At 43.8% G+C, this 18,470-nt stretch overlaps 1 protein-coding gene across 4 annotated transcripts; it reads right to left on the reverse strand.

Annotated features, from left to right (window-relative positions):
- Positions 1 to 134: 134 nt before the first annotated feature.
- On the reverse strand, positions 135 to 17,851 carry mical1 (microtubule associated monooxygenase, calponin and LIM domain containing 1). Of its 4 annotated transcripts, none has more exons than XM_029506260.1 (25): positions 17,767 to 17,851; positions 17,279 to 17,369; positions 14,527 to 14,837; positions 13,362 to 13,569; positions 12,349 to 12,456; positions 12,173 to 12,268; positions 11,830 to 11,985; positions 11,111 to 11,211; positions 10,609 to 10,866; positions 9,957 to 10,072; positions 9,250 to 9,376; positions 9,003 to 9,081; positions 8,683 to 8,830; positions 7,086 to 7,276; positions 5,990 to 6,096; positions 5,732 to 5,794; positions 5,395 to 5,632; positions 5,135 to 5,202; positions 4,081 to 4,861; positions 3,838 to 3,947; positions 3,642 to 3,755; positions 2,884 to 2,977; positions 2,249 to 2,342; positions 1,969 to 2,042; positions 135 to 1,462 (listed from the first exon to the last, which is right to left on the reverse strand). In XM_029506260.1, exons 3-25 carry the CDS (start codon positions 14,782 to 14,784, stop codon positions 1,269 to 1,271), a joined length of 3,783 nt encoding a protein of 1,260 aa, XP_029362120.1. In that variant the 5' UTR covers positions 14,785 to 14,837; positions 17,279 to 17,369; positions 17,767 to 17,851; the 3' UTR covers positions 135 to 1,268. The 4 variants fall into 4 exon arrangements, with proteins under 4 accessions (XP_029362120.1, XP_029362118.1, XP_029362119.1 ...); XM_029506258.1 differs by having other exon boundaries at positions 1,269 to 1,462; positions 17,825 to 17,849; XM_029506259.1 differs by lacking the exon at positions 17,767 to 17,851 and adding an exon at positions 17,518 to 17,537 and having other exon boundaries at positions 1,269 to 1,462.
- Between the last annotated feature and the right edge of the window lie 619 nt (positions 17,852 to 18,470).

The raw sequence follows: 18,470 nt of genomic DNA on the forward strand, positions 1-18,470 counted from the left end.
ATTTTTAGTTTTGCATTTTTTTACATTGGTAAATGATCTGAGTGTTTCCTACACTGGTTTAGTGAGCTTGAAGGAGATGTTACAGCAACAGCCACGCCTGGATTGGATCATCAGAAGGAGAAAAACCGCAACAGCAAAGTGCATGAACTTTATTTGATTTGATATACTGTGAAGTGCTGCCTGGACGGCACAAAATGGCAGCGGAGCAATGAATATATAAGGCTCCTTTTCACTAACAACATACTGCTCTCTCTCTGGATTTTGTCAGCAATAGAATAGAACACCAGCAAATTATAAATGACAGCATTTTATAAATAGATGAACCTGTCCAGCCAGGTCTCTCTTCTTCTTCTTTTTTTTTTTTTTTTCACCCCCCCCCCAAAAAAATCTCCCGTGTTCATATAATACACCAGCACTTAAGAAGCAGCCAACTGTTGAAGGCCATCAGTGAAATAAGCCTAACTCTGATCCTAGAGGACTGAACTACCGACCCCTGAGATTAGCTATCCAACGTGCTGTCAGGTGAACATTGTGAACAGCAGGAAGTGCTACAAAATTCATTGACATTCAGAATGGAAAACTTGAAAACAAACGAAAATAACTAGTCATCGTATTTGACTGAATATAATAATTCTAATATTTTTAAACTACCTTTTATATTTTAAGCGCCATCATATTTCTATTAGGTATGCAAATACCAAACGTAGAATTATGATATGTGATCTAATATATCTATGTGCACTGCGGCACTTATTCATGATGACACAATCAGAAGGATTTTTTAAACCCTGCTTCACCATCCAATGTTTTCAACCTCATCATGCTGCTTCGTTTCAGTTTCTGACACCAAACCCGGTAAAGTCCGAGGCTTGGTACTGATTACCTGCTGAGTGGTGGTTGTTGAACAGTGTAGCAGGCACTAGAGATCCTTTTTATTTATTTATTTTTTTTAAATGGGTCTGTTGTTGTGACTCCATGATCCCAGCAGGTAGAGCTGAGCCAGAGAGATCTCCAGGTTTATGTCTCCCTCTAGGGGCTGCTTCTGCAAATGGTACTCACTCAGCCTCCCGCTCGAAAGCCTGAACTCTTCACCCTTCGTCACAGAGCGGCCCACTCGCGTCGGGTCGCCCTCCGCAACGACACCGTAACATCTTTGGCTTTTGCAAAAGTTTCAGGTTCCAAGTCTGAAAGCAGCTGGTCTCACATGTAGCAGATGTGAGCGCATCCGAAGGGGTTCATGCCGAGTACGGGTGCATGTGTGAAAAGCCTTACGCCCAGTGAACCTGAGCTCCCGCCTTCGAGTGCCGCTTGGCCTCCCTGAGGGAGAAGGCCTCCTGCTCCTCGCTTATCTCCTTCAGCCTCTTCTCGTCCAGAAACGACACCAGGGAGTCCCTCATGTCCACCACCTCGATCATCTGCTGAAGGACTCGCTCCTCTTCAGCCTGCTGCTCTGGTGTCTTGTCTGCAGAAAAAAAAAACAAAAAAAAAAAAACAAAACAACGCTTTAAAGTCGATCTGAGCAAAATTCACACGAAGACCACATCGATGAGAATGTGAAATAGCACCACACAGCAGACACACACACACAGTTTGTCCCTGCTCCTGAACACTGCGGAGAATTAAGCAGCTACACGTTTCCATCCTAACGTGCTCTGTAGCTCGTCTTCAAACTGTGACGATGACGTGTGTCAATGTTGTGTTGACAACTTGTTTCTGCTACCCCCAAGTGGCCAAAATATCGTGTTACTGCAGGTTTCAGTCTGACTACAAGACACCTAGTTGGGAAAATAGCTTTTCCCAAAGATTCTTGTTTTTACTTGTCAGGAACTTATTTCCTCTTGAGCAGCCTCTGTAGGTAAAACGTGTGCTTCAGGGCGCTATTTAAATGCACCGCTTGCATTCAGGTGGGCTGCCCCCTTTAAATGCATAAAAAAAAAGTCAACAACAAATGTTTTCGCGTGTGCACACCGTTCAGCTCCATGTATTTCCTGAGCTCCAACTCCAGCATGCTCTGCTTGTCTTCCAGTTCCAGCTGCCGAGACCTGAGAGAAAAAGCAAACATCAGCCGGGCCATGTCAACATTGCATCTCGCTGTAGCTGCAGGTCACTCTGGTGACACGCGACAAATGCTTCTATTAGGTATGCAAATACATCCATTAACCCTTTACTGCAAATAAAAGCTGTGACCACACGGGATTTCACTGTGTTTTGGGTTTTATAAGCGAGCCAACATAAGGGGCGGACTCACGCAACCATGAGGTCAGACTCCTCAGACACCAGTGCGTTCTTCTCATGGACAAGCTGGATCCAGTGCTCAATCATATCAGGAGAGCCGCTGCTTCCTGTGAAAGTGGAAAACACACTGTTGAGGAGCTGTGCTGCACACGTGTGTGAATATTTTTAAAATAAGAAAGAGGAAGAGAGGCTCTGTGGAAACTTTGGATATAGATCGACGGAAAAACATGCTGTGGTCTGTGCTGTATGTGAAATAACATCCAGCATGAAGATAAGATTCCTGGACGCCGTTAGCCATAAACTCATCAACACATCATTTCTATCATGAATCATAATCAGCTTTAATGGAAACATCTGGTGTTTGTTTATGAGATATTTTACAGAGCAGCCACTAAAATCCACACAAGCTCGTTTTCACTTTTCGTCCATTGTTATCTTGACTTTCTTTCTTTCTTTCTTTCAGAGAAGTCCTCTTTCACTGTGAACTGCAATAATTAGCATGTTCTGGCAGCAGGAAATTATACTTTTAATTGCTGTGCAAACAATTCTCTTGACACACATTAAGTACAACAGAACAAATTAATAATACATGAATAAATACAAATATAAATATAATATAAAAACAAGCCCACATGATGTGGATCTTACCAGCTTCTCCCCGCAGACGCTGCTCCAGTACCACGCCTTTCTCCTCCAACTCCTTGAAGGTCACCTCAATCTCCTCCAGTCTCCTCTGGATGGACTTCAGACCACAAAAATAAGAACAAATGAGAAAGAAACTTCAGAGTCAGGGAAGAGACTTCAAACCTGGAGTCGACATCCATTTTTGTATGCAGACCTTATTAAAGTCACATCATTAATTTCCTGCCGCTGCTGCTTCACATTAAAGAACATTCAGCTGGTGGACATCAAAATGTCTCTTATGATGACATACGTATTCTGTGGCTACTGCATTTGTCTTATGTCAGAAACCTTCTAGATAATGACTCAGCCGTAAATATTGAAAGGAGTTCTGCCAAGGAGACGGGAAGGAGAAGCCAGAGACGTCTGCTGTGGCCGCCGCGGAGAACATGAAACCAGAGCCTGATGGGAAAATGGCTTGACTATTGATCGGCTCAAGTTCGACTTGTTTGCGCTGTAAACTGATTCACCAGCTGCTCTTCTGTTTGTGTTTTGGACAGACTATCATTTTAAGGAGCATTTTGTTCCCCTGCTGAGTGCTGGGGGATGGAGTATTAATCCAAAATTGTTTTATCGCCATGGTAACCTCAGGTGGTTGTGTAATGTAAAAGATACAGCACATATCATGAAACCAAGTGGCACTGACGTTTAACCTTGATGTGTTGACAAATTATATTCATGATACCGACAAAACACGGCTGTAATTCTGTGAGAGAGACACCGACCTGTGCTTTGCGCAGTCGCTGTAGCTCGCTCATCTTGGCCCGTCGCTCCAGCGTCCTCATCTTCATCAGCTCCATCTTCTCAGCCTCGATGGGGTCTGATGGCACCGTCTGAAACTACAGGTGATGACTGAGGTGAACACGTTGCGGCTCAACCTCACGTAAAACGAAAACATCGCAGTTCACGTCCTCTCCTTACTTTCTCGTCATATAGGTCGTCAAACATCTCGTCGCAGTTGTCGTCATCGTCGTCGTCATCTCCATCAGCGCCTTCTTCTGAGGCGCTGTGAACGTGTCTGAATGTTGTTTCTGCAGATAAAAAAAAAAAAGGCTGTAAGTATCACGAAACACGAAATCTCACAGCACAGAAAACGTGTTTCTTCTCTGAAAGAGTTGTTCTTCATCCAAGATGACGAGACGAGGAGGAGAGACGTGTCCTTACCCACTCTCCCAGGATGATTAATGAGGACACTGAGGCGGCTGTCTCTGCTGATCCTCGGGGAGGAGAGATTCCAGGGGGAGAACTTGGATCTCACTCTGGTCTGTCCGCTTGGCATCTCTTTCCTCCTGAAGCAGCGTCGGTTCTTCTTCTCCCGGACACGGCCGGCAGTGCTGCCGCTCCAGTAGCCCTCCTCTTCTTGCCCATCCAGCCCCTCCGGTTTGGGAGGGCTCGGGCCGCCTGCTGTCGCCGAAGAAGACGAGCAGGACGAGGACCCACCGGGGGTCTCTGAATCTGAGTCGGCGCTGAAGCTCTGAAGATTCACCAGCTGGCTTTTCTCCTCGTCAGTCAGCTGAAGCTTCCGCAGAGACTGTTTGGGACGGGAGTCTGGTGCCGCATTAGGGATCTCATTTGGTGGAGTTGAGGGAATAACGTGGTGGATTTTGCGAGGTTTTGCAATTGGAGGGGACGGCTGAGGGCTGGGTGTGGTCTGCCGGGAGAGGCGGGGCTTAGGGACAGGGTGCGGTATAATGGGAGGAAGCTCTTCAAAATCCTCCTCAGTCGGCGCCATTATCTTAGGAGAAGAGGGAGTCTCGGGTTCTCGGGACTCTTCTTTGGATTCAAGTGTGAGCTGGTCCCGTTCATCAGGACTGGGTGACTTTGTGTGCAATGAGGGACCGCAGTCCACAGTGTGCTCATCCTCATCCTCATCCTCATCTGATGGAGACAGTGTGTAATCATCACTGGAGTGTCCATTCTCTTCTTTGTGGAAGTCTTTGACGTCCTGAATTGAGAAATAAATGAACATGCAAAGAAAAAAAAAACAAAACAAAACACAAAGTTTAACATGAACTCATTCACAGACTGCATATGTTTTTCTTAAACAAATATTAATTAGTTGTGTGAAAACTGCCTGCCGTCATGTGAGCCCGGCAGCCATCTGACATCAGACCAGGCAGCAGAAGGATGATGCATCATGCAACAGAAGATTGCGTAACACGAGGACTCAACATGGAGTCTGGACGGGGATGCAAGAGAATGCTTTACATCTGCTCACCTCACAACATGTTTCAGCCCCATTTCCCAGCACCAGCTCCTCAGAGTGCAGCTCACAGTAAAATCTCCCTGAGAAGACGTCACAGATAAAAACAATCAAAGGAGTCAGAAAGTCAGAAACTACAGAAACTTTTCTTAAATTAAAGATTCTCAGTGCAAATTATTAACTGCACAAATAAATGCTGATGCTAAATGTGTGGCAGAAAAGTGTTATTCTGGCTTTGAGGAGTAAGAACATACGACAGTTTCTTTACTATTCACCTGTGCTCTGGTCGAAGGCGTATCCGCCCAGCCTGAGTGTGATGCCACATTCGTGGCAGCTGAAGCAGCTTCGATGGAAGAACTTGCCCTCAGCACTGACGCGCTCCAACACGTAGACCCTGTGACCGCAAAAGTAGCACTCTTCGCTGTTTGTCATGGAACCGCCCGTGTTGGGTTCGGGCTCGGGAGCAGAATCTGGTACGAGTGTGAGCTCGGGGGACACAGGAGGCGCCGGCGTCTGAGGGCAAAGGTCGCAAGGCTGAATCATACTCATCAAAACAATCACAACAATCATGAAGCGAGACAAGCAGAATCGGACGAGAAAGCCTAAACTCACATTGTCGTCATCTCCCATCCTCATCTCTCTTTCTCTTGCTTGTTTATCTGCTGCAAACTTTTCCTGCAGAGAGAAATCATGAAAACTATTAACTACCTTGTGACACGATTATGTGGAGAGTGAGACTGAACCACCGAGTCACCGAAAGTTCAAGAATCACAGACTGAGGGCCGCTGCTCGCCAGTGTGTGGGAAAACATCTTTATCAAACATTTCTTGTTGCTGTGTAAACACTGAACTCCAGTCACGGTGGGCGTACCTTGCGTCTTTGCAGGGAGTTGTGCTTCAGCTTATTCAGGAAGAAGACAGCCGACTGCGTCTGGAAGAGAGTCAGAGGCTTGGACGACGGCAGGAAGCCTGCAGGGTCTGTAGCCGACAGAGAAAATGTCAACACTCACCAAATTCAGTTTGACATCATGTTACACGGGTCGGAAAACCTCTAAAGACACCCGGACCTGCCTTTGGCCTGCTCGCAGCTTCTTCCAATATCCACTGCAACTTTTCACAGTGACGTACGAATGTGGACAGATGACATTGCTCTTAGTTGCAATAAAACATCATGTCACGGCAGAAGAAGCTGAATTGAACTTATCGATCCACATAAAAACTCCTCAGCTGCTGCTCTGAATAACACACCCCCTCTCTCTCTCTCTCATCATTCAGACGAGGTTACTGGAGAGTGACAGCTCCCTCCTGCTGCCTGCACATCAGCCAGCAGCAGCACGGCATCACAGGCACGGAGAGCGTAGATGTATATGTGTGTGTGTGTGTGTGTGTGTATATTAATTCATCCAAACGCTGGGCTCACATCTAAGCGGCACAAACTCCTCATGCAGCAAAGGCTTAAAAATGAATAAATAAACTACCTCTGCCCCCGAACAGTCGAGGGAAAATCCTCCTTCGGTGCAGGAATAGTAGATCCTGTCAAAGAGACGCTAGTCCCATCAGACCCTGATCAGCCAGCTGGACACCGTGCCTGTTAGCTCTGCCTGCTGCTGGGCTGGTTCAGTGCAGGAAAGGCTCCTGGCTCTGAACAACAGCACTGGCCACTTAAGCCCAATGAATTCTGGGTAACATGCTCTTAAAGAGACAGCAGTGATTTGATTGCCTCTCCAAACACCAAACACATTTCAGTGGGAGGACGCCTGACCCTTTTAAGGTGATGCTAATGCCTTGCAGTGTCTAAGCAACCGAGTTATGCAAGATTGGTGCTGCTGTCTCCTGACAGAACATCAGAACATGAATGACTTTAAAAAGCCATTAGCTGTGGAGAGTTTTCTTTTTTGGCTTTTCAGTTTTGACTTTCTTCCTTTTTTTAACCTTTAAAAAAAAATAACCAATGCCCGATCTTTCACCTTTTGCTGGCGATGAGAAGGCCTTTTGGACTTGTGTGAGGTAGAGGACCATGGATAACTTGTCTATCTCACTGCTGTTGGCCAAATCAGCTGCAGACATGACGGGTTGGATGCCCAGCTCCTTCTCCAAGATGCTGAAGGCCAGATGGAAGTTGTGAGCAGCACTGGACTCATCCAGAGCAGACATGTCACTGCGGAGGAATTAGAAAGCAGGGTTTTGTTTTGTTTGGGTTTTTTTTTTCAAGGTGATTTCAAATACTTTGATTTACTTGCTTTGTTTCGCTCAGTTTGTAGATCCCTGTGAGATTCTGATTATGTTATTTGATCCCATAATAATGACGCTCAGCACAAGTTCAATATGAGAGTCTATTTCTATACTACACGTGTGCATACACATTCTTTTAGTCAGAGTTATCAAGGTGTACGTAAAGATTTTCAAAAAACAAATATCACTGGTTAAGATATTAGGTGCATGTGCCCAAGCCTAATTTCCAGTCCCATAATTAGCCATAAACGGATGAAGACGCTGCCTTTATACATCAGCTGGCATACAAAAACGCCACCTGTTATCAGACATGGCACAGAAAAGAACATCCAAAGAGCTTGAGGTCAGTGATTGTTGGTCGGATTACAAACTGAGCGCCAAACTAGACTGTATTTCTGTCTAAATTCATTGGTCAGGAGCAGAGACGTCTTCATTTAGCTACAGAAAGGCTCTGAAACTGTGATTAAAATCATATCTCAGTGTTTTACAGTGATCAGAATGAACTATTAATGAACCGGCTATATAAAATATAAAGCTTATAGTGATAATCAAAATCAGAAAAAAATTCAGGAAGCACAACTTTTGCATCATTTGTGCATCCGGCCGCTGATGAATTTCCACCAGCCAATCACATTTTCTCGGGCATTAAATTAAATGACATTAAAATCTGTTCTCCTCAGCTCCCCTCTGTCATTTCAGTGGATTTTCCTTCAACCCTCCTCCAGCATCCAGCTAAGCTCATCACATACAGATCTCCAGCTTCTCTTCTACTCATCAACAGGACCACTGATGTCTGAACTTCCCCCTTTGGCCTTTTTTTTTTTTTTATTTTATTAATTTTTTTTTTTTTTTTAAACATACAATGCCATTACGATGGGGTTCATCTGCCTCTTGTCAATAAAGTTTATTTGCTAACATAAATTGGGTCTCTCCTGCTGTTTGCTTTCATTTTTTTCCCCCCAAACCAAAATACATAAAAAGGTCTGTCCTGGGGCTTTTGTTAGTTTAACTCAGAGAATAAAATGAGAGTAAACACGAAAATGAATCCACTGTATCTATTTAACCAAATCACAAACATTCAAACTAATTACCATGCTCTCTTTTTCAGAGCTAATGTAATATTTTTAACCTCCAGTGCTGCTGAGTCAGCCTCCCACTATATATACACATGAAGATTACATCAGGTTTTAGGTACTCTTTGTTTAGCTGTGGATTTCTATGAAATGCTAATTTCTTTACTGGGTCACATTTTAAACCAGTAAAAGTTAATTACGGGGCATCCTGTCGTATTAGCGGATGACGTCAAGCGAGAACGTCAAAGCAGCCACTCACATGAGGTGAGATCTGAAGTGGTGGATCAGAGCGCACAGCGCCAGCCCGGATCTCCAGGAATGGGTGAAATCCTTCACGTGCACGTTTGCGTAACCTGCGGTGTGATTCTGACACCATTTCAACAGCTCTTCGGACCCACTGAAGGACTCTGAGAGAGCAAACACAGACAAGTCAAATGGACAGCTGGATTTTTACCTCTTTGTGGTTTCCTGCTGATAAAAAAAGTGCATTACAAGTTTCACACAACGCAGCAGAAAGTGAAAGAAAAAAGCAGATTAACCGCCACTTAGGCCCGACCGGCTGCGCAGTGAAGGACCCACCTTGACGCATGATAGACCACATGTCCCTCAGTTTCTTGGTCGAAGATCGGGATTTATCAACATCATACAGGTGCTGCACCTTTAAGTCAGTGACAGGTTGATTTAGCGAATAGATTCAGAGAGCACAGAACAAAAAAATTAACCCTTAGAACAGCAGGATTTTCTGAAGACCAACTGAAAACTTCATTTTGCTGTGAAAACCTGACTGTGATCTCCACCTGTGACTCAGATCTCTGACATTCCTGACCTGGTTGCTGTGGATGGCTGAGAGGTTGACCCTCTGGTAACGTGTTTTGGGGTCGATGCTGTAAGCAGCGTAGTTTTTGCTGGTGTTCTCCGGCGTGGTCTGGGAAAGGAGCTGGTAGACGCTCTCTCTGCGTGTTGGTGACAGATTGAGAGTGATTCAGAGCAAAGACACACAGAAAGATGCACTGAAATGTAAAAAATACACAGGGAAAAAAAAAAAATGCAATTTGGGACCTTTTTTTTTTTTTTTTTTGAAGGCATGAGTTAAAATAACAAGTTTACCTGTCAGGTTTCTCATTAACATGTTTGTCTGAGCTACTTGTACTTGTCAATACTAAACTCCTTATATTTGCATTTTTCTGGAGTTTTCTTCAAGCACAAAAGCCTCATTATTTCATTCTTGTCACAGACTAATCATAATAATTATCAAAATGATTATTACTTCGCAATCCAAAACACCTATCCATCATATTTGCTATCTCAGGAGAGGGAGGTGTTGCTGATGAGGCAATCCGCAGGCAGTTTGAGATGTTTTTACACTTTAAATCCAATAATCTAATAGATAACTGTAGATTTTCAGTCAGCGCAGGTGGTAAAAAAAAAAAAAAAAAAAAAAGAAGGACTGATAAGTTGATAAGTGTTTCTAATTGTTTGTAATCATAAGACTACAGTGTGTACTGCATTGGAGTAGCATGAAACTTTGCTCACCGCTCAGCCAGGACCTTGAGATGTGGGATCCCCATGCCCCAGCTTCTCACCATCCAGGCCGTGTCAAAGGCAGCTAGAAACCCGCGAGCTATGCCTGTTCCCAGAGGCCAGAACGGCTGCAGAGGACAGAGCACAGGAACTCCCAATTAAGTGAATCAGACACATTTTTATCCACAGAGTGATTACCACACCAGGATGCTTTGAAGCAGGAAACAGCTGCCTTCCTGCAGTTTCTGCACAGTCATTATCTTTGTGTAAACACACTGACAGCTCTGTGGAGCTCTGAGAAGGTATCAAGGCTCCACCGTCTGAGTTCGGTCTGGTGTCTTAGCGTGCCGACACAGCTCAGTCAAGGCTGATGCCAATGACAATAAGATCTATTGTGCAAAAAGTTTATATTAAATATATTAAAATATTATATATATATATATATATATATATATATATAATGTCATGACAAGTCATGAAGAGTAGTCATGACATCATCTGTATTGAGCCAGGAAAGAAAAGAGATGAAAGTCGACGGGACATAAAATGTGCCAATTCGTCCTGCAGACGCTGAGATATTTCACTGAATTCCATCCATCCAATAAATGTTGAGATATTTCAGTATGGACTGACTAATGCTGCCCCCCCACATCATGTGCTCTACCTCCACCAGGCAATCTCCAACAAGAGCCATCAACAGTTTCTTCCCCCTCCTCTCCTTGACGAACGAGGCGTTCTCGGCGCGGTGCATGCAGGTGAAGTCGAACATGGCCACGTCTGGCTGGCCACTTTGGCTCCTAGCAAATTGGAGGTCGGGCAGCTTGCCGCCGGTGGAGAAGTGGGCGGCGTCGTGGGCATAGCTGTGCAAAGCCTCGCGGTCCACATTCACTGGAGCCAGCAGCTCGTCGGCATTGCTGTAGTCCTGTAGAGACACAGGGGTTATCTGATGAATCACAGCACCTTCTCTGACAGACTGACATGTCTCATATTTGGTTTTTGTCTCTTAGCAGCATTGGTTAATAGGCCAGGCTGCAGAGGAAGAGCCAATGAGTGACAGTATACCACTGCTTGTCTCATTCATTCAGTTTGGATTCATTTTTTCCTTTCCAGAAATGCAGCCAGGAAGAATCACACTCTTCCCTCTGTAATGGATGTGTTTGTCTCACCTGTTTAATGACCCCCTTCTTCAGCAGGCTCTTCTTCTTGGCAGTCATGACAAAGTAGTGGGTGTCGTCTTTATAGTAGACAATGTTCTCCAAATCAATACCTGGAATGGAAAAAGGGAGAGAGAGCACGGTGGGTAAACAGAGAGAGAGAGACCGTTGAAAGAGAGTGGGAGAATCAGGAGAGCTGAGAGTGAAGTGTGATGTTTTTCTATATCACTAGCCTGTTTGTTTGTACATTTTTATTGATTTTACTGGCTTCTGGATGAGCAGGGGTTACACAGGTACGAGCAAAAGAAGGATTGCTCGAAGGGTTCTCAAGGTGGCGCATGATTCCTGCAACGTTTGTTCAGAAATGAAAGAGCAGTAGACCCAGAGCCATTTGTAGCGGAAGGGAAGATCATCAGTTAACGCTGCCACAAGTAAATAAATGAATGAATGAATGAGGCATTATCAGATTATCAGCAACATGCTTTCTTTCACACTTCATGTTAAAGCGGATCTGAAGGTGTGAAAGTTCATGTTAAAGCCTTGAGGCAGAGGGTTGTGCTTGCTGAGACAAGGAGACGCAGATAAAAACCTGCCACGTGCTGCATATGTGACTTTACTTCATAATTCATGTTGCTTTTGCTTCGAACATCATACTGAAATACAGCAAACGGCTGGTTCCCTGCAGATCAGCTTGTCCACCTCTGTCCAAACTCACACCACTGGCTTCCTACCAGTCTGGGCGAGCAGGTCTTGGAAGAACTTCTGGTTGTAGATGCGCGCGACACCGCTGATCTCAGCCACCTGGGCCTCTTCGGCCGTGTTCCTGTTAATGAAGTTGGCTGTGATGCCGATGGCCAGCTTGCCTCTCAGCTCCTTATGTTTAAACCCTTAGAGTTTTTGGAAGGAAGCAAAAACAAAAGAAAAGTGAGCTCATGTGCTGAAGAAAGTTGTCACAGGAAGTTTGTGTTCTGTTATGGTGATGCGCAACAGCCCAGCCTTGCAAAACGTGTCTCTGCAGCTGATTGTGGCACCTGCTGCAACAGTGGGAGTGGAAGTGATGTGTGTTTGTCTCACCATCAGGGACAAACCTGCCTCCCCCAGCAGAGATGAAGACGTCAAACTGGAAGGCTGAAGCGGGATGTGATCTGGGCTGCAGATTGGCCGTCCAACCTGCAGGAAACACATCAAACTTTTCTGTCTGGAATGATTTACATGAGAACCAGTGGGGAGAGTCGTATAAATCTACGTACCGCTGTCTCCTGAGGGCTCAATCAGGCCCTGAAACTCCACTCCAGTGTGAACCTCCACCCCGAGGAGAAGGGACACTTTCAATAAGATCAACTGCAGCTGACGAATGCCTGCAAACACACATGTATATTTCAGTGGAAGTGCACACGAGACAACCAAGACGCTCAGACATGCACACAGATAGAGCTGTGGCCAAATTTTATCTTAATGCCATAAAGTAGCACAGGAATCCGATTTAAAAAAAAAACAGTGACAGCAACCAAGATCTAACAAGTGCGCTGCGAATATGTGGCTTAAAAATGGATTAAGAGTGAATTTTGATGTTTTGATGCAGAGAACCACAACGCTGATGCATGTGCACAGAAGGTATGAACAAATCAAGCAAACTCTTACTAAGATTCAAATCATAGATTCCTCTGGGTTTCAAATATGATGATAACATTTAGGGTGCTTTAAAAATATACGTAAAATAGATGTAATCATGAGCAGCAGATTGTTTTCAGCGCTCTGGTTGTTAATGTGTTAATCACAGTAAACACAGTAATATCAATAATAATGCACCTTAAAATTTCCATCACATCCGATCAGTGAATTTTACATACGTGTATTAAATGTTTTTGTTTGCACCAGGGCTGCACAATTTATTTGCAATTAATTTTCACTTAAGTATAAATAATAAAAAAGTATAAACAAGTGATGAAATTCATTAACAAGTTTACGTCTTAACATCTTTTTATTTGGCACATTTTATCTTGATTAAAGATGATTGTTTTCTTTATTTACATCAGATTAATTGTGATGCCGTCGTTTGGTGCCCGATAACTAAGGTGTTTCACACAGTAAGAGATTATGTAATTAGAAAGAGCCTCAGTGAGTGAGTAAATAATCTGTTACGAATGCCAGCAGGAGCCGCAGAGTTAATCAAAATAATACCGGCTGACAGTAAAGTCAAACAGAAGTTACACATTTTCTGTTCCTGATTTGATGAGCAGCACTCGAACCCAAAGTCACTCACTGATGTGATCCAGGGAGCCCGTGCAGAATTTGCCATAGAACTTCTTGGCTCCGAGTGCACGCAGGTCGCAGATGGTGTAGGGCCACAGGTGGAGGACGTTGTTCCTGGTGAAGGCTTCTCTCTTCTCCAACACCACCACCTGAGCCCCCAGCAGGGACAACTCGATGGCCACCCTGAGCCCGCATGGTCCAGCGCCCAATACGAGACACTGACAGAGAGGAGGAGGAGGAGGAAATCAGAAAGGTATCACCAGTCACTGTGATTTTATATCCTCTTCCTGGGTTATTACTGCTAAGATCAAATGGAGCCATGTGATGATTCAGGCTTCACATAAAGACCTCACGTGACGAAAAGACAAGTGCTGAAGTGCCCCTTGAAGAAGGAACGTGGTCTGAATTTTATTATCAACAGACAAAAATGGATCTGAAGGCATTTCACAATAAATTTTTAATATTAATCATCAACCAAACAAATGGAGGCTTGTGCCAATATTCAAAATGGATCTACTTGTTTATCATTAGGGAGAACTGCTGCATCAGCAGTTTTTAAAATTTAAGGCTACTCTTATTAAAAGATTTATACTGTTACCGTCACCCTGATACTTCACTTCCAATTCTAAATCTAATTCTGAACATCTTCATTTTTACCCACAGAATTCAGCAAGCTCCCAGAAATCACGGTGCTCCCCAAAACAGCCAAACTTCCTTTTATTTGCAGCCTTTAGTATGGATGTGTTACTGTTGCTCAAACACCATCTCTGGATAAAGATCATTTCATGCAGTTGAAAAGTCCACCATCTTTTATTGCGTTTCAACAGGAAACTCCGTTATTGCACCGTCTTACTGTCATACCTTAATCAAGGTATAAAGTCCTGTTTATCTAATGATAACGGAAATAAACAGACTCTTACCAACTGGAATTAGTTCCTCCACAGAGGAACTCCACACGTTTCATGTTTTTACATCAAACCTTTTATCTGCTTACCTGTCTCCCCTTCTGTCTTCTTCTTTATTTTATGTCATGGTCATTGTGTTTTTTTGCTGCTTAAATTTACCCCAGGATCAATAAAGTTTTTAATCAATCCATCTATCTATCTAGAAATCTAATTGCACAACATAAAGATGGCAGTCAAAAGTCAAGTCAGGGAAATCAGCAGTAACGGTACCTTGTTTTTGGTGCAGGCTTTTCCTTGCTGGTAATCTGCGTGAGATGCTCTTTTGTCCAACTTGGCCCACAGAGCTTTGGCCTTCCAGTAGTTCAGTCTCTCCTTCAACTTGCCATAGAAGCTCCTGAAATCCTTGGGGTTGATGTCCAGCTGCTTGCAGAGCTCGGCAAAGTGGTGCTTCACATCCTTACAGCTCTGGGCTTGGACGAAGAGGTCGAAGGTGGCGTGCGAAGGATTCACGGGGTCCTGGGTCGCCATAGTGGAGGATGACGGGTGCACCGGGTCCTGTGGTCGCTGGGTTTGATGGCCGACTGAAAAGAGGAGGTTATATTGTGGGATTAGCGCTTCCTGTCTGCAAACAACTGCGCTGTGGGGAAAGGTTGACGGTAAACAATCAAAGGGTTGCAAAGCGCTTGTTGTTGTTGTTGTTTGCTGCAGGCCAGTCTCCCACCTACTGCTCTCTAATTATAGGCCAGATGTTTAAGTGTTGACAGCCTCTTGTCACCTGGTCGGTCGAGTCATCACTAACTTCCTCACTGTGTTTTTTTATTTGCGAAAGGCCCCTTTACAGTTAATAACCCGCCCATACATACATGATGTGTCATTCTCTCACATGATACCTGCCTGCCTGAAACATTTGGCAAAAACATTTTATGATTACAAACTACTTTTTCATGTTTGGATACAAATAGCTGGTCAAACTCATACTTAAAAAAAAAAAAAAGAAACCCTACTTGAAATTGAAGTTGATAAACAATATTAATAAAAACATTTTACAACAATTATTTTCTTCTCTTACGTCTAGAAAATACATGTTCCATCTTCTCACAGCCCAAGATTATGTGTTTATTTTTGCGACCTTAAAATGAAAGTGGCGAATGAATGAAGATTAACCATCTATAAAGATTCTTTATGCAGCAATAAAAATCGAGACATCACATTTGAAACATCTCACGAACGGAAACATGTGATGCAAAATGTGAACTCAACATATTTGTCACTTATTTACTGAAGGTGGGTTACTTTAAAAAAACGTCAGGCCACCTCAGGTTTGAAACAGACAAAGCTAATCTTTAAGTCAACATCATGTTCAAACAAAACAAACACTGAAACAGCACATTGTCACCACATGTTACCTTTTCTCTTGCAGAAACGTCAAATGTGAAAACTCGCCAACGTGCCGTAGCAACACAGCTCAGAGTGTGAGGTGAACGTGTTGCAGCAAACATTTCCTGTGACAAACAGTCATACATTACTTCCTGATAAGATTACGCACACAGTGACTCCCCTCTGCAGCTTTTAACCTCCAACTATAATTACATTCAGGGGCAGCTGCAGCATGTGCATGCATGACTCAGCGTACGTGTGCGGACCTGATGGAAACTGCATTTAAGCTGTTATGTTCTTTTACTGCCGACTTTAGACATTCACTGGTCTTGCTGTCTGGTTTTAACCCACAAACTAAAAATCCCTCCCTCTGTTCCTGTTTGTGCTGCTGCTTTTTCTTCCTGTTGTACCTGGTTACAATTGCACGAATGCCTGCGATGTAGCCAGAGCCAACGACTCTGGAGAAGTTTATATTAAAGAGACGTAAACACATCTGAAGAAAGATTTACCAAAATATCTTTGTGGGGTTTCCAGAGGGCGGATGATTATGTATAAAATGATCTTTGTCATTGTGTCCCCTTCTTCAGCCTCCAACCCTGAACCACTGGGGAGGGCCACAAAACCCCCACCATCAATCCACTGACCAGAACGGGCAAAGCAATCTGTCGGAGAGACTCCCGGCCTTTTGCAATCGACTCCATGTGGGGAGGATCATCGTGAGTCACGTTCAGACGGTCACATCTTAAGACCCCGTCCGGTCCGCATATAGACCCAGCAAGTCCACAAAGTCGACAACAATACGCACAATCCTCACACACCTGGAGAACAGGGATAGCTGTGTTCACCTGCCGTTGACAATTATCGCTCGGCCTTCAATACCGAGCTCTCCACCCTGATTGTGCCCCCCCCCCCTCCCGTAACCAGGTCCAGGACTCAGTGGACATCCAGAACATTAATCACGAACACTGAGTCCTCTGAGGCTCGCTGTTATTTTCTATTTAATCTCTTATTACTGTTCTGTCTTAATTCTGCTGCTCGTCTTTTTTACTTCCCAATGTTGTGCCTTTTTTTGCTGAGAGGACTCTTAGACAGAATAAGACATTCACTCAGGTTTGCCACGATGATTGCCCGCAGACAAATAAGCCTCCTGACAAGATGAAATGTTTAATCAAACTTCAATCAGGGTAAAAGTTTACAGGCTGCAAACGTAAAAAAAAACAAAAAAAAACGAGGCCTTTAAAGACAAGACAGTCTGTCAATGCTAAAAATATCTCAGACGCTCGTCTTGACGTTTTTGTCTCGTTCTCAAATTGGTTGGTGTATTTATATTCCGTTTTTTTTTTCTTCTTCTTCTTCTTCTTCTTCTTTCTGTTATCCAGCTTTAAATATGCAACTTGACAAACAGAGAAACAAGAAAGCGCATGCTTGAAGTAACCCTTTGTGACACTGCTGGATGAAATGAGGACGGTCATGCTGATTTTTAGCGTCAGACAAACAAGAAGGCCATCTGATCATTTGACTTGTGTTTGGCTGTTCTGAGGACGAGGAGGGTCGAAGCGTGAACGTGGCGGGCTGGTTGAGACGGAAAGAAGCAGACCTGACTTTCCTCAGAGGTGGCAGATTGGATTGGATTGGATTGACTCACCTTAACACATGTGCAGGTTCAGAGCTGCAGGTCTGCCAACGCGCTGCGTGATTCTGGATGTTGGACCAAACTCTGATCTGCAGCCTGGCAGCTTGTTGTTGTTGTTGTTGTTGTACAGTCACAGACAGACACACAGACAGAAAAAAAAAGGAGAAATACATGTAATTTCCTGAACTCATCAGCCCCTGACACACATCCACTGTTTGAACGGGGACATTAAAACAACCCAAAGAGCTCACAATGATAGGAAGCTGTGATACGAAGAGGAAGGTGTGGCTGCCAGATTTATCAGAGAGGAAAGCGACAACTGAAAGATTAAAAACACAAACACATCACCAAAAATCTCTTTCACGCGTTGTTAAAATGGAGGTGAATAACACAAACAACACACAAATCTCTGCGCTGCGCGAACTTTCAAACTCACAAAAGAACACAAAGATTCCTGTCGCCATGCAAAAGATATGTATTTCTACGAAAAGTCAAATTACCGGAGTCATGCTGGTTTCCGTGAATCCTTCTTTGTTTACAGGTAGAGACCCGACTCACCTGAAACCGGCGCGTGCACCGCGCGAGTACTGGGGAGCCGCTTCCGGGAGCTTCTGGTAGAGCTCGAGCATCGTCATACGTCACGGGAGGGGGGGGGCGTGGGGGGGGGGGGGGGGGGGGGGGGGGGGGTTAGTCATCCTAATAAGCATTTAACAATAATATTAATAATAATAATAATGATGATAACGATGATGATAATGATGATGATGATAATAATAATAATAATGCTAACAACAACAATAATAATAATAATAATAATAATAATAATAATAATAATAAAATAACTATGATAAAAATAATGGTAATACGTACATTTTTCAAGTTCCTCACATTCACTAACTTACACTGCGGTTGGTATCGGGGAAAAGTACTGCTGTGGTATTATCATCAAAGTTTGTTCATCTTTACTTCCTGTTGATTTATTACAGAGGTGTGTTCGTACACTGCTTTACATGGGAGGGTGGTAATCATGTATGAATTTCTTTTTCATCATTGGATCTTTTTAGACTCTTTTCAATAAATGTCTGTTTGGTAAAATTGAAGTTTGTGGAACAAACCTAAAAAGGCATTGGATCTCATTTAATATTTAACAACACACTATAATTTTAACTGATATGATTCGCACATTGAGCTTCGTAGAATGACA

Source organism: Echeneis naucrates, chromosome 7 (genome assembly GCF_900963305.1).
Source record: "Echeneis naucrates chromosome 7, fEcheNa1.1, whole genome shotgun sequence".
In the NCBI taxonomy this organism is placed as follows: Eukaryota; Metazoa; Chordata; class Actinopteri; order Carangiformes; family Echeneidae; genus Echeneis; species Echeneis naucrates.